This window comes from Anabrus simplex, chromosome 1 (genome assembly GCF_040414725.1).
Source record: "Anabrus simplex isolate iqAnaSimp1 chromosome 1, ASM4041472v1, whole genome shotgun sequence".
In the NCBI taxonomy this organism is placed as follows: Eukaryota; Metazoa; Arthropoda; class Insecta; order Orthoptera; family Tettigoniidae; genus Anabrus; species Anabrus simplex.
Genome location: NC_090265.1, coordinates 418,097,309 through 418,114,810, shown reverse-complemented (window position 1 = coordinate 418,114,810; position 17,502 = coordinate 418,097,309). Strand labels below are relative to the sequence as shown.

Sequence of the window (17,502 nt, the reverse complement as noted above, 5' to 3'; positions counted from 1 at the left end):
TCTGCGAGGTGTACGGATGCTTCCGTGGCCAGCGTACTCTCCGGATCTCTCACCAATCGAACACGTGTGGGATCTCATTGGACGCCGTTTGCAAACTCTGCCCCAGCCTCGTACGGACGACCAACTGTGGCAAATGGTTGACAGAGAATGGAGAACCATCCCTCAGGACACCATCCACACTCTTATTGACTCTGTACCTCGACGTGTTTCTGCGTGCATCGCCGCTCGCGGTGGTCCTACATCCTACTGAGTCGATGCCGTGCGCATTGTGTAACCTGCATATCGGTTTGAAATAAACATCAATTATTCGTACGTGCCGTCTCTGTTTTTTCCCCAACTTTCATCCCTTTCGAACCACTCCTTCTTGGTGTTGCATTTGCTCTGTCAGTCAGTGTAAATAGGAAGTTGGTGACTAAGATGGGACCTGCTGAAAGTCAGAAAATAGTAGAGACTGAGGAAAACGCTGTCACGCAAGATCAAAGTAAAGGGGTGATTGACCTTGGTTTATTTAATTTGCTGATGTCCAAAATTACTGAGCAGAATAATATCATTAGTGAGAAAATTGAATCTCAGAGTAACATTATGAGTGAGAAAATTAAATCTCAGAATAATATTATGAGTGAGAAAATTGAAACGGTCATTAGTGAGAAAATTGAATCTCAGAATAATATTATGAGTGAGAAAATTGAAGCGGTCATTAGTGAGAAAATTGAAGTTCAGGGTATTAGTATTAATAAGAAGATCGATGATGTTAGTAATAAGATAGACCATAAGGTGTTAGAAATAAGCAAATTAATAATTTAGAAAGTAAGGTAAATAGGGAGTGTAGTGACATCAGAGCTGAGAGGAAATTGGGTCGGAGCAATCTCCATACTGAAATCGAGCAAGTTAGTGAAACATGCATCAAACAAGGGCATAAGATTGATGAATTAGGCGCCAAGATTGAGTCTAAAAAGGGGGAAATCAATGAGTTAGTGGAAGAAAGGTTTGAAAAGATAACCAATACAGTGGGGCAAGAAACTAGGAAATGTATTAGTAGGGTAGAACATGTGGAAAGAAAACTTGGAGAAGTAGGTGATCTAGAGAGTGAACGAAAATCATTATAACAGAAGGTGAGAGAATCGGAAGAAAAGTTGCAGGAGGAATTAAGAAAAATTCAAGAAAAGATTGAGGAAACAGTGGAAGAAAAATTTCTGAGTTGCCAGAGAGTACTCCAGCAAGAAGTGCGTGATAGTACAAATGTACGTGAAATAATTGTAAATAATGGTTTAATCACTAGAGATCATGATTTTAACGAGGGTGTTAGAATGACAGAATATTTTTTGGCTCATGTTTTGGTGTGGAGAAATTTAGAATGTATTGGACCTGAGGCTGATATAGTTAGACTTATGGCTAAGCACTATCCCGGTAGAATAAGAGAAGCTGTTTGTATGCAAAGAGTGGAGACTATTAAGGAAATGGAGATTTTGTTGGAAAGTTTTGATGGTTTAGGTAGTAGCTTGAATAATAAGACACTAAATAGGAATGTAGAAGGAAGGGGTAACCAATCTAATAATCAGGACAGGCCTATGAATAATCGTTACTACAGAAGAGAATATCAGGAGAGACCTAATAATAATTTCCACAGGGAGAGAAATTATCAAAATAGTTCGGAACATTTCAGGACTGGGAGGCGTGATTATGGAAATCAACCAGAAGCTGGGAGGCGGGAGAATCCAGGCCATAATAATAATAATAATAATGAAGCTAGAGGAAATAGGCAACAGGGGAGGCCGACTGAGGTGTGTAACCAACAAGTTGTAACCGAACCAAGTAATTTAAACGCGCAACGGACTGTATAAACAGGTCACAGAGGCAATCCGTAAATGGTGAGTTCACGTATAAGGTAGATAAGTATGTTAATGTCAACCAGCCTATAGTTGTAAGTGAACATGATTGTGACCTAAGTAGCAATAACTCAAATGTTTTAAGTGACGACTTAATCATAGACAATAAATTTTATAAGTGTAATTTAAATTTAGATATAAGGCAAGATTTGTTAAGTGATCTTATATTATGTAATGAGGATAATTTAAGTAGTGTTACTGTTACACCGACGATGGAACTGCTGAAATGGGGCAGAAAAGTTAAGATTTTGTTGGACTCTGGTAGTGAGAAGTCATGTGTAAATTCCAAGCTGTATGAGGAAGTTTTGAGAGAGAAGTATGATGTAGCGAAAATTCCAGTGAGGAATACGTTCATCGTAACAGCTGTTGGAAACAAGTCTCAAAGGGTGAATAAACAAATAGCTGTCCCCATTAACATAAGTGGAGAACGTATTTTCCAACCACGCTTAGTTGTGCCTAATTTATTTTATGCCGTTATTTTAGGTACCGACTGGTTAACGTGTCACAAGGCTAAATTAAATTTTGATCTGTGTAATGTCAATCTTATTTGGGGAAAGAGTAGCAGAGAAGTCAGGTTACCATATGATGTTTTGTCAGAAATTAGTGCGAATAAAGTGTGTTCTAGTACGGAAGGGTATTGTGAAATTCCTAATATTAGGAAAAATATTGATGTCTGCCATGTGTCTATACAGAAAGATTCTGGAGATGAATTGTATGAGACAGTGGAGAAATGTAATTTAGCGGAAAGTCAGAAGGATGAATTGTGTGAATTGTTGATATCACATTGTGATGTTTTTAGTGATCGGCCTGGTAGAACACATCTTTTCGAACACCAAATTCATGTTCATGATAACTTTTGGAAGACTATATTGGATGAATTTGAGCTTGGTGACAAGGTTTCACTCAGAGTACCACTCCCGTCATCAGCAGAAGCTGGTCAATTTTCTAAGTTTTTCTTGTTATATCAGGGATACTTCACCGTAGAGAAACGGATTGGGAAATGTGCTTATTCATTAGAAGACAAGGAAGGAAATATCGTAGGCACATACAATATAAGAAATCTTAAGAAATATATCATGTGAGTTTGTTGATTAATTCTCATTACTATGTTAATTCACCATGTTTTATGAAGCTGGCATTGCGAACAGGACTTCAGTGAAATTAGCGTGTGTTGTGATAATAAGTGAAGCACGGCAGTGCAATAAACTCCAGTGCTTGGAGAAAGTGTGTATAATGAAATGTCTTCGAGAATTACTTTTGGACACTAAATGAACGTTTGAAACAACAGAAGTGAGAAAGAAATGTAATCTCTGTATGTAAATAATACTGTATAATCAAAGTGAAAATGATAATTGATCAATGTTTTATATGTGTAACAACGAACATCCAGATGGATGATACTATGTACCCAATTTGTAAAGGGCATTTTTATACATGAATCTATGGTGTACTCGATTTCAAGTGATTATGTATATATTTCATGAGGGAGGCGTTCTGTAACCGTACAACAGGGTTACAGATTCCATTCAGTATTTTATTATTATTATTATTATTATTATTATTATTATTATTATTATTATTATTATTATTACTAGCTGATGTACCCGTGCTTCGCTACGGGATTCTCAGAAAGACTGACTTTGTTGTTTTCCTAACTGAATTCAACATAGGTCATTACAAAAAACCTCAGTAGGAATGTAGTGATTGAAAGCAATGTTATCATATAAAATACTCGATCAAATGAAAAACCGCACACTTTCTCACTTTCAACGAACAGTACTACGGTGCCGATCTAAGAGTCCAGAGTTCCAGAACTGAAATAACCAGGTCGCAGACTGCCGTGAACACTCCTCTGTCATTATTCCGTTAAATATGCACACTACTCATTCCAATCAGTGGCTCAGAGTAGGGATTGTATAGCTCGAATACTATGATGAACCAGTGTGTTACGTACCAGATATATCAGAAAATGTATGAACCAGAGGAATGACATGCTAAAGAAGAAAGTTATCTTACACCCCAGCTACTTCCCACCAATATACAGGAAGGCTGTTACAGTCGGTACGACCAGGCGAGTTGGCCGTGTGGTTAGGGGCGCGCAGCTGTGAGCTTGCATCCGGGAGATAGTGGATTCGAACCCCACTGCCGGCAACCCTGAAGATGGTATTCGGGAGATAGTAGGTTCGAGCCCCACTGTCGGCAGCCCTGACGATGGTTTTCCGTGGTTTCCCATTTTCGCACCAGGCAAATGCCGGGACTGTACCTTAATTAAAGCCACGGCCGCTTCCTTCCATTTCCTAGGCCTTTCCTATCCCATCGTTGCTATAAGACATATCTGTGTCGGTGCGACGTTAAGCAAAAAAAAATGGTATTCCGTGGTTTCCCATTTTCACACCATTCACACCAGGCTGTGCCAAGGCCGCTTCCTTCACACCACTATTCATTTCCTATCCCATCGTCGCCATAAGACCTACCTGTGTCGGTGCGACGTCAAGCAAATTTAAAAAAACCTCATTACACTGCAGTAATCCTATCTATCGGGGATGAGAGGAAACAGAAGACAAAATGCACATCACAACAAACAATGGACAATGTAATGTTACTGTTGATAAAGTTTATGAGCTTTCTATATTGCAGGCCTTCACATTAGTTTTCTTTCGACTCTGTGATATTAGGGTGTCTTACAAAATTATTTATATCGTAGACTGTAGTTCCTTATTCTCAGATTTTACATACCGATTTTCACTAAATTCTGTTTACCCATTTTCTCGTGACTCGGCGCTGATATGGACTTTGTAACAAAAATCCAAATTCATGAATATCTCCGATTATATGCGGTACGGTAACAATGTATAAGACATAAGTGATCGGAAATTCAATAACTTCTTACATAACTACTACTAACTTACGACATAACTAAAGTTATGTTAGTTATGTAGTATTTATCGATACGACCACTAATAACGTAAATAACTTATTTGAGAATTACATTTCAGACCTTCCCCTAAACTACCATTTCACTTAGCGTGAATAAAATAATTTGCAGCCTAGATTGCAATGGTTCATCACCCGACATTACGTACCGATTTTCAATAAATTCTCTTCAGCCGTTTTATCGTGATGCGTGTACATACATACATACATACATACATACATACATGCAGACAGACAGACAGACAGACAGAAATTACGGAAAAGTAAAAAATGCATTTCGTTGTTACTGTGGACATGACCGATACAGAAATACCATTCTTTTCAAATTCTGTGTAATGTACAGACAAAACTCTTATTTTATATATATAGATTTATCGATACGACCACTTATAACATAACTTATTTGAGAATTACATTTCAGGCCTTCCCCTAAACTACCATTTCACTCAGCGTGAATAAAATAATTTATAGCCGAGCTTGTAGTGGTTAATCACCCGACATTACATACCGATTTTCATTAAATTCTCTTCAGCCGTTTTCTATTGATGCGTGTACAATCATACATTCATATATACATACATACAGACAGACAGACAGAAATTGCGGAAAAAAATGCATTTCCTTGTTACTGTGCACATGACAGGTACAGAAATACCATTCTTTTCAAATTCTGAGCAATGTACAGGCAAAACACTTATTTTATATATAGATTACATTTCAGGCCTTCCCCTAAACTACCATTTGACTCAGTGTGAATAGCATTATTGATAGCCTAGATCATAGCGACCTATTCCCCGACTTTGCATACCAATTTTCCTGAAGATACGAACACTAATAAAATAAATATTTGACAATTAAATTTTAGGCCTTCCCCTAAACTACCATTTTTCTCAGCGTGTATAGCTTATATTGTAGCGACTTATTTCCCATCTTTGTCTAGCGATTTTCATTAAGACATGACCACTAATAACATAAATATTTGAGAATTAAATTTCAGGCCTTCCCCTAAACTACCATTTCACTCTCCTTGATTAAAATAATTTATAGCCTAGATTGTAGCGGTTCATCACCCGACTTTACATTCCGATTTTCATTAAATTCTCTTCAGCCGTTTTCTCGTGATGCGTGTACATACATACATACATACATACAAACAGACAGACAGACAGAAATTACGGAAAAGAAAAAATGCATTTTCTTGTTACTGTGGACATAACCGATACAGAAATATCATTCTTTTCAAATTCTGAGCAATGTACAGACAAAACTCTTATTTTATATATATATATATATATAGATTATTATTATTATTATTATTATTATTATTATTATTATTATTATTATTATTATTAACCCGATTCATTAGATTTTATATTCTGTTTCTCATCATTTAGACTGTAATAATTAGGTATCACGCATATTATTGTATTTAATCATAGGTTAAGTGAATATGTTTGTAATTATGCTGTATATTAGTAAGTGAGATTTGTTGGTTTGATATAGTCATTCTGTGGCTTGTAACTCTAGCCAGATGTGTTGGCAGAGTATTTTGCAATCGAGGCTATGTTTAACTGAGAATGTTATGTGCAAGTAGGTTTTCTGATGACTCATGCAGCATAGTCAACTGTAATCCGCTTGGGTACGCTTATACAACACATGACTGATGACATCAGTGCGTGAGCACGTGATTGCGACCAAGTGTCAGTATGATACAGATGTTGATTCTCATAGGGAACATGAAATATTTGTCCTGGATGAACAGAGAGTAGGGAGATGAGTCGTCACCGCGAGGTTATAAAAGTCGATACAACGGTGGTGAGAGGGATCAGATCATATGTATCAGTCAGATGTATCAAATGGAAGAAGTGGTCTTAGAGTGATGGTCAGAGCTAAGAGTTGTGTTTGAAGAAGTCTTGTAATAATCGAGGTCTACAAGTGGTGGTTGTATACGAGCAGAGACGGGTACTATGCTGATAAAGAAACATCATCTTCTCGTGAGGTTGGACTTCACAAGATGTTTCAATAATATTTTCCTATTTCTTATAATATATTGAGTGGACGTAATTACATTGGAGCTCCCTACACGTGTACATGGTATGTAGGCCATTTCCTTGTTATATAAGAAGATAACAGCAGACGGCTCCCGACTTCAGCTCATAGGTTTTTCCCAAGAATTTCAAGTTCAACAGCGGTGTATGCAGACATCAGGTAATTAAAGCATCAGACATGTTATGCATTCATAACATGAAGAAGAATGTAATCAGCGGCGATATCACATCTCACTTCAAGTTCATGCCAATAGCTTTTTTTGTTTAGATTAAATTTTCTTTTTAATATTACCACAAATCTCACTATATATATACTTTTTTTGTTAAATTAAAATACGTCAATGCTTGTTCATTGTGACGTAAACTATAGTCATAAACTCAGTCTTATTTTAATTATAATAAGTGATTCCAGTTCCATGTACAATCCTCAATTGTGGAAATGCAACAGTAATTTAATATTGTCCTGATCCATATCCCTGTATATTGCCAGATATGTGAGTTTATCACCTCACGCCTTGAGATAATTGATATAAGAGGTATGCTCTACCAAATTTTGTTGTTTTTATTTAAAAAGCAACTAGCGCTCAAACAAATGTTATGTATATTGTGTGAAGGAGAGTAGTGGTTGGAGTAGCAACAGTGTTTCAGTAAAACAGTGTAAGTGTACATTTCTCTGGAGTAATGGAAAACAGAAGTGTGTTGGAGGTAAGCCATAAACATAGCAGGAAGAAGACGAGATATCCTTCCGGATGGGAAAAGAATACAACTAAACAGAACAGGCAAACAAGCTTACCTATATTTTGCTTGAATATAACCTTCCGTCAGTCGCATTCTTTCCTTACAAAATTATTGCAGTTGGTTAATTTTATTTTGTTAACCATAACACCCTCTTACTCCTAATGCTTCATTTCAGGTATGTTTTGAAATGCCTGCCAACAATGCCCATTTGCAAACACGCGAAAAGAGTCTTCCAGAGCAGTGAACTTTAACCCCTTCTTGTATTTTCCATTCTCTCTTGAAGAAAAATCAGAAAGTTGACAAATTACTCTGTATTCTACCAAAAGGTGTGCCACTAAAACCAGAAAAACTAAAGGATTGTAATAAACTGCACTCAAAACAGTTTGGCAAACCGCAGCAAAGTAATGACGACCTCATCTACTATTCCAGTCTCAGAAAAAAGGGCATGCAGAAAATGAAGATTTCACTGAACAACAAGACGAAGTGTAATAAGCAACAAGAGTAAGAGTTGTCATTAAAATCAGCAATGCTACACTGCTCTATTGAATGCAATGATTAAGAATAAATTAGCTAACCAAAAGAAAATATATTTTTTTTAAAGATATTAGTTTTACCTTCCGGCCATCAGCAAGCTGAATGATGCTTTGCTGATGGGTCAAAAGCTGCTGTTGTGCAGCCTGCTGAACATGTTGAACTACCTGTGCTACTTGAGCCACCTGGGGTATTTGTTGCTGTTGTTGCTGCTGCACCTGAGCTTGGGGTTGCTTAACCCTCTGATATGCTGGTGTAGCACCTGATAGATGCCTGCTGTGGAGAGGACTCCCTGAAACACCAAATATTAATTGTAATTAATAATAATGGCCACCATTATTCTTCCTAACAAATATGGACTAGCAGAATGATAAAAAATGAAAACTAGAAAAATTATATTTAGTAGACCACAATTAAGGAAACATAGCTTGTATGTCTTGCTTTGTGTAAGAAAACTTTGCAAGACTAAACACAAGGCTAACCAGAATAAATAAAATACATGGTAGGCTGTACTAAGTACAGTCACTTGAGTTATGTATGTTAAATGTCTCCAATGTATTAATTTAGAAATGATAAACAAGTTGAAATGTTAAGATTTGATTCATTCACTTAAATATTCATCTGCACAACTTTTAGCACTGTATCAAACTTTTGCTGAACAATGGTGAATGATCTGAGGAGTAAGAAGTATGATTTACAGTATCGTTTGATTTGCCATTTGTTCTTATGAGAGGCCACCACTGCAGGCTCAAGTTTGTGATACTTCCGTAGCAGTCTCATTCGTTCCACAGATGAACTTTTGATCTTATTCGATTTCTCACCAAGTCTAGTTACCCCATGCATATGTTTTAGATAGGGTTTTCTCTGCTTATTAGTATTATATTTGGACATTTTTAAGAAGTACTGCATGTCAAAATTCATTAATTTTCATTCATAAAAACTTCAATATTTTCTTTATTTATGGTCAAATTTCTATGATATTTTCTGATAGATCTCGAGATAAATGACATATACCACCACACGCGAAGTGACTTTTGACTGCCAATAACATCCCTTAACTTGGCGGCCCTCTTAGACTGGCATCATGCGCATCAGGTAGGCTACTGTGGTTACGCCTTATGCATTCATTCTTCTACTTTAAAATAATATATACCGGGCAAGTTGGCCATGCGGTTAGGGGCGCGTGGCTGTGAGCTTGCATCCGGGAGATAGTGGGTTCTAATCCTACTGTCGGCAGCCCTGAAGATCATTTTCCGTGATTTCCCATCACACCTTAATTAAGGCCACGACCGCTTCCTTCCAACTCCTAGGCTTTTCCTATCCCATCATCGCCATAAGACCTATCTGTGTTGGTGCGACGTAAAGCCACTAGCAAAAAGTAATAATAATAATATTGATGATGATGATGATGATGATGATGATGATGATGATGATGATGATGATGATACATTTTGAGCTATAATATTTTGAAGTGTTTCATGAAAAGTGTTGCATCAATTTTTCAACTGAGATCCCCAACCCCAATTTGAAAGATATTATGTGTCAAAAAATCTCAGCAATAAGAAAGTTTTGGGTTATTATGCCATATGTAGGCATACATGTGCAGTGTTTCGCCCACAGGTCGTCAATGGACTCGTCAATTGGACTGGCATGTATTTCCACGACACTGCATATTATTCTGTTCTTATTCTAGTGCTGCTGCACTTGCTGGTCTTAATCCTTTGGGGTCCAATTAATTTCCTACCTGCATCTTGCACAGGTCCAATTTAACATTAGGCAACTCTGCTTACCCCATCTGCGTCCAGGTCAACGAAAAAGGATTCCCAGCCAGCTTCTCAGGGAATGTCATAGTTTGGTTCGATTTAACATGGGATTCGAAAAAGAACGATTTCTTGACGTATCGAATACCTCATCATCAATTTCAATCTTGCCAACGGACGTCTCCATCCGACACACCTCGGCAATGATACCTAAATCGTATATGCGAAAACTTACTTCTAGCTATGTTATTCTATCATAATCCTTATAAATAACACATCAAGTTAATCATTAGTTCTACTTATTAAACATAATGATTCAAAAAAAAAAAAAAAACAGGAAGACAATCTGTACAAATAATTTTCTTTGATTAAATAAGCAACCACTGAAACACTGACTTTTCATTTGTACAACTAGCCTACGTTACCTTACATTTTACTTGCTTCAAATTCATAATTGAAACAGGTTCATTTCTTCTTTAATATGCGTTCATGCGAGTTCAACTGGTCAGTTATCGTCTAAACCTGACAATTCTCAACATTCTAAACCTACTTTTCTTATTCAATCTTAGTCTACTCCTCTAACTGAAAACTGGATTTCAACATCATATTTAACAAGTATTGAGTCGAATACAGGCAGCCGAAATGAAATTCTTGAGGAGTATGATACAGAAGAGTAGAAGAGACAAAATAAGGAATGAGAAAATCCGGGAAGAAATTGGAGTAGAAAAAATGAATGATAGAATAGAGAAGAGCCGACTAAGATGGTTTGGGCACATAAACCGAATGAGCGACGAAAGAATGCCAAAAAAGGTGATGGAAATGCAAATCCAAGGAAGGAGAGGCCGTGGACGACCACGATTGAGATGGAAGGATACCATCCAACGCAGCATTATAGAAAGAAACCTGGACTGGGACACAGTGTTGGAGGAGGAGTCGTGGAAAGACCGAAGAAAGTGGAGAGGAACCATATTTGCCCCTAACCGCCTACAGCTGGATAAAGGGAAATAATGATGATGATGATGATGATTTAACAAGTATTACGTCCTTTAATATCATCAGTACAACATCCTACCTCAGGTATCATCTATTTAGATTGACCAGTCTGAACCTGATCTGATCTACATTATTTAGATCTGAAGTTTCTATCTGAATTTTTATTACTTGACATCTTTATTATTTGAAATTTCATTATCTGGAATCTTATTATGACCTCCGTTGATTTCTTGGATTTCGGAATGCTCAATAAGTTTCTCGTATACAGCCACTATTTGCTGTTATCAAGTTATCATTGTCAAATGAAAATATATCTACACCTATCATTCATGTGTTAAATTCATACGTCACATTAGCAAAACTTCAATATGCAAAACCTATCTTCCATTAACCATAAATTATCATTAGAGTTCAAATATGTACCAGTATGTATTGTGCTTTCTTCTTTGGTAATATTATAGACTGACTAGTTGATGTACCTGTGCTTCGCTACAAGATTCTCAGAGAGACTGACTGTGGTTTTCCCAACTGAAGTCAACATAGGTAATTACGAAAAGGTCATTCGGAATGTAGAAAATAAAAACAATGTTATATAAAATACTCGATCAAATGAAAAACCGCACATTTTCTCACTTTTAACGGACAGTACTATGCTGCCGAACGAACGGTCCAAAGTTCATGAGCTGGAAAGACCAAGCCGCAGACAGCCGTGATTCATGAACACTCTTCATCTTTCTTCGGCAGGGAGAGGGACGAATAGTGGAGACTCCCAGGAGAAAACTATGCCCTTTTACTAATCTGTTTCCTAGGGGTACCCGATGAGTCAGAACATGTCAGTTCACTACACTGGTGGTGGCAAAATCCATCTCACTTGGAGGCAAATTATCTTCAATGATAATTTGGAATAAAATGAATGTAGAATTTAATAAAAGTGAAGAGGAAGAAGAGTTTCTTAATAAACAGCTCTTTTCAGGGTTGAATTTTGAGTTATTTAGTGAATTGTGGTGCTATAATTTAGGCCACACTACTACTATAAAGTCAGCCTCTGTCTTAAGTATACACACTGACTGCTCATTCAAACCAGCGCATCAGAGTAGGAATCGAATAACTGGAATACTATGAAGAACCAGTGTGTTACGTACCAGCTGTATCAGAAAATGTATGAACCAGAGGAATGGCATGCTAAAGAAGAAAGTTTTCTAACTCCCTGGCTGTTTCCCGTCAATATTCAGTCAGGCTATACACGGAACGCAGCAGTAATCCCATCTATCCGAGTTGAGAGGCAGCATAAGAGACAAAGAACATCACAACAAACAATGGTCAATGTAATGTTATTGTTGACCAATGTTAAGCGCTTTCGATATTGTAGGACTTCACATTTAGTTTTCTTCCGACTCTGAAATACCACTCATCACAGTTGGTACAGTAAAACTGAATAAAACATAAATGATAGGAAATTGTATTCCCTATAACTTTTGTTATGTAGTACTTTTGGATAGGACCAAAAACATAGGTATTTAAAAATTAAATTTTGGGCGCCTGAACCTAAACTCAAATTTCATCCAGGGTGAATAAAATTGTTTATAGCTTAGACTGCAGTTTCATTCCCTGACTCTATATACCGATTTTCATTAAATTCTTTTAACCCATTTTCTCGTGGCTCGGCGTCGATATGGACTTAGCAACAAAAATACAAATTCATGAATATCTGTGTTATCATAGCCATTACGGTAGAAATTTAAGACATAAATGGTCGGAAATTTAATTCTATATAACTTAGTATTTATCGATACGACCCCTAACAATATAAATATTTGAGAATTAAATTTTAGGCCTTCCCCTAAACTACTATTTCATTCAGCGTGAATAAAATTATTATAGTCTAGATTGTAGTGGCTCATTCTCCAAATTTGTATACCAGTTTTCAATGAGATAGGACCACTAATGATGTAAATATTTAAGAATTAAATTTTAGGCCTTTCCCTAAACTACCATTTCACTTAGCGTGAATAAAATTATTTATAGCCTAGATTGTAGCGACTTACTCCCCGACTCTGCATACCAATTTTTATTAAGACAGGACTACTAATATCATAAATATTTGAAAATTAAATTTTAGGCCTTCCCCTAAACTGCCATTTCTGTCAGCGTGAGTAAAATTATTTATGGCTTAGATTGTAGCGACTTATTTCCCGACTTTGCATACCAATTTTCATAAAATTTTCTTTAGCCGTTTTCTAGTGATGCATGTACATACATACATACATACAGACAGACATACAGACAGACAGACAGACAGACAGACAGACAGACAGACAGACAGAAATTACGGAAAAGTAAAAAGCGCATTTCCTTGTTACTGTGGACACAACCGATACAGAAATACCATTCTTTTCAAATTTTGAGCAATATACAGACAAAAGTCTTATTATATATATATAGATGTCTATATGTATTTTGTTGAGCCATTTTACTGAATTACTTCATGACCTCAGTCTTAACTTGATTTGGGAAAGAGAAAATCTAAATGCGCTGAATAATCCTATTACAAATCCCTTATACGCTGTGATCATATTTGTATACTCTCTTCTGGACATAAACCTTGCCATACAATGATTATTCAATACGATCCTACTCTCATGTGCCATTTAATTTCACAATACCTCTTCTTCCTTCGCAATTACCGATGCATGCATCTTCGTATCTTTTAAATTTCCACATATATATTCAATTCAACTCTATCACTTCGTAGTCACTGCTTTTCTCATTGCAAATCTACTTAATAACCTCATCATCCGTCATAACATTAAACTTTCCTCGATGATATTGCTTCTGCATTTGCCCATAATTCACATAGGATCTATTTCTTCTTTGCATTATATAGCCGTTGTCATGTTTATCAATATTATTACCTCCTAGAATCCATCTAAATTTCACATAGCATGTATTCTTCCCGATACTCTTTGAATTACAACAACACAGCCCTTCCATATCATTTGGAATCTTATATCTATACGTAACACACTCTCTAATGGAATTAGCAAAACTATGGCTAATGTTAGAATTCACTTATAACGATGTCACTTCCTACACCAATATACATATTGACTAGCACAAATATAATTTGTCAGTTTACATGAAAGGGGGGTAGCAGCCTTTCGGTAGTTGCAAGGGCGGCAGTCTAGATGATTGACTGATACGGCCTTGTAATAATACTCAACATGGCTTAGCTGTGTTGATACTGCTACACGGCTGAAAGCAACGGGAAACTACAGCCGTAACCACCTCCCGAGGACATGCAGCTCTCTCTGTATGAATGATGTACTGATGATGGCTTCCTCCCGGGTAAAATATTCCGGAGGTAAACTAGTCCCCCATTCGGATCTCCGGGTGGGGACTACACGAGAGGGGGCGATCATCAGGAAGATGGATACTGACATTCTGCGAGTCGGAGCGTGGAATGTTAGAAGTTTGAATCGTTGTGGTAGGTTAGAGAATCTGAAAAGGGAGATGGATAGGCTAAAGTTAGATGTAGTTGGTATAAGTGAAGTACGTTGGCAGGAAGAACAGGATTTTTGGTCAGGCGACTACCGAATTATCAACACGAAATCAAACAGGGGTAATGCAGGAGTTGGTTTAATAATGAATAAGAAAATAGGGCAGCGGATAAGCTACTACGACCAGCATAGTGAAAGAATTATTGTCGCCAAGATAGACACCAAACCAATGCCCACCACAATAGTGCAGGTCTATATGCCTACTAGTTCAGCGGATGATGAAGAAATTGAAAGAATATATGAGGAGATAGAAGATTTCATACAATATGTCAAAGGTGACGAGAATCTAATTGTGATGGGAGACTGGAACGCAGTGGTAGGCCAAGGAAGAGAAGGTAGCACAGTAGGAGAATTTGGATTGGGACAAAGGAACGAAAGAGGAAGTCGGCTGGTTGAATTCTGCACTGACCATAATTTAGTCCTCGCTAATACTTGGTTCAAACACCACAAACGACGGCTGTATACGTGGACGAGACCTGGAGACACTGGAAGGTATCAAATAGACTTCATTATGATTAGGCAGAGATTCAGAAACCAGGTGTTGGATTGCAAAACTTTCCCAGGAGCAGACGTGGACTCTGACCACAACTTGTTGGTCATGAAATGCCATCTGAAGTTGAAGAAATTGAAGAAAGGAAAGAATGCAAAAAGATGGGATCTAGACAAGTTGAAAGAAAAGAGTGTGATGGATCGTTTCAAGGAACATGTTGCACAAGGACTAAATGAAAAGGCCGAAGGAAACACAGTAGAGGAAGAGTGGAGAGTCATGAAAAATGAAATCAGTAGGGCTGCTGAAGAAATGTTAGGAAGGAAGAAAAGATCAACTAAGAATCAGTGGATAACTCAGGAGATACTAGACCTGATTGATGAACGACGAAAATACAAGAATGCTAGAAATGAAGAGGGCAGAAAAGAATACAGGCGATTAAAGAATGAAGTGGATAGAAAGTGCAAGGTAGCTAAGGAAGAATGGCTGAAGGAGAAGTGCAAGGATGTCGAAGGCTGTATGGTCCTGGGAAAGGTAGATGCTGCATACAGGAAAATCAAGGAAACCTTGGAGAAAGGAAATCTAGGTGCATGAATATTAAGAGCTCAGATGGAAAGCCACTTCTAGGGAAAGAAGACAAAGCAGAAAGATGGCAGGAGCATATCCAACAGTTGTATCAAGGTAACGATGTAAATAATTTCGTTCTGGAACATGAAGAGGCTGTTGATGCTGATGAAATGGGAGACCCAATTTTGAGGTCAGAGTTTGACAGAGCTGTGAGTGACCTAAATAGGAACAAGGCACCTGGAATTGATGATATTCCCTCTGAATTACTGACTACCTTAGGAGAAACCAGCATGGTAAGGTTATTTCATTTAGTGTGCAAGATGTATGAGACAGGAGAAGTCCCATCCGATTTTCGGCAGAATGTTGTTATACCTATTCCCAAGAAAGCCGGTGCTGACAGGTGTGAAAACTACCGCACTATTAGTTTAGTATCTCATGCCTGCAAAATTTTAACACGTATTATTTACAGAAGAATGGAAAAACAAGTTGAAGCTGAGTTGGGGGAAGATCAATTTGGCTTCAGAAGAAATGTAGGAACACGTGAAGCAATCCTGACTTTACGTCTGATCTTAGAGGATCGAATCAAGAAGGACAAGCCCACGTACATGGCATTCGTAGATCTAGAAAAGGCATTCGATAATGTTGATTGGACCAGGCTATTTATGATTCTGAAGATGATAGCGATCAGATACCGAGAACGAAGAATTATCTACAACCTGTATAAAAATCAGTCTGCTGTGATAAGAATCGAGGGCTTTGAAAAAGAAGCACCAATCCAGAAAGGAGTGAGGCAAGGCTGCAGTTTGTCCCCTCTCCTTTTCAATGTTTACATAGAACAGGCAGTAAAGGAAATCAAAGAGAAATTTGGAAAGGGAATCACAGTCCAAGGAGAGGAAATCAAAACCTTGAGATTTGCCGATGATATTGTTATTTTATCTGAGACTGCAAAAGATCTCGAGAAGTTGCTGAATGGTATGGATGAAGTCTTAGGTAAGGAGTACAAGATGAAAATAAATAAGTCCAAAACAAAAGTAATGGAGTGCAGTCGAACGAAGGCAGGTGATGTAGGAAATATTAGATTAGGAAACGAAGTCTTAAAGGAAGTAGATGAATATTGTTACTTGGGTAGTAAAATAACCAACGATGGCAGAAGTAAGGAGGACATAAAATGCAGACTAGCACAAGCAAGGAAGAGCTTTCTTAAGAAAATAAATTTGCTCATTTCAAACATTGATATCGGAATTAGAAAAATGTTTTTGAAGACTTTTGTGTGGAGCGTGGCATTGTATGGAAGTGAAACATGGACGATAACTAGCTCAGAAAGAAAGAGAATAGAAGCTTTTGAAATGTGGTGTTACAGAAGAATGCTGAAGGTGAGATGGATAGATCGAATCATGAATGAAGAGATACTGAATCGAATTGGTGAGAGGAGATCGATTTGGCTAAATTTGACGAGAAGAAGAGATAGAATGATAGGACACATCTTAAGACACCCAGGACTTGTTCAGTTGGTTTTTGAAGGAAGTGTAGGTGGCAAGAACGGTAGGGGTAGACCAAGGTATGAATATGACAAACAGATTAGAGCAGATGTAGGATGCAATAGTTACGTAGAAATGAAAAGGTTAGCACATGATAGGGTGGCATGGAGAGCTGCATCAAACCAGTCTATGGACTGATGACTCAAACAACAACAACATGAAATAGGTTAGTTCGGTCATGTTTGGCACATGGGTTATATGTGACTTGCAATTGAGCTATAGTAATCATTCTCTGCCTAATGACACATAGAATTCTGAAAACAAGAAACTTATCTTGCTTCCTTCGCCCCTCTGGGTTGGCCTCCTCTTCTCGGCTGCTACATGCGATACTTGCGGCTGGTAACTGGTCCTCTGTACGTCATCTTTGTCACGATGCGTCATCTTGAGCCAAATTACGTAATCTCAGGCAATCCGCTCCCACGTCTTAGAAAGACTCCATGGTGTCACTGCCTTCATTCATCAC

General features: G+C 37.6%; 1 protein-coding gene across 2 annotated transcripts in view; it reads right to left on the bottom strand.

The window, feature by feature from the left end:
• The window catches only part of LOC136856885 (uncharacterized), a 518,885-nt gene that overhangs the window by 441,926 nt on the left and 59,457 nt on the right, over positions 1-17,502 (bottom strand). For both annotated transcript variants that reach the window (XM_067135106.2, XM_067135104.2), the window contains one exon: positions 8,221-8,429. In XM_067135106.2, coding sequence (XP_066991207.2) covers positions 8,221-8,429 — 209 coding nt within the window. The remainder of the gene's footprint in view (positions 1-8,220; positions 8,430-17,502) is intronic.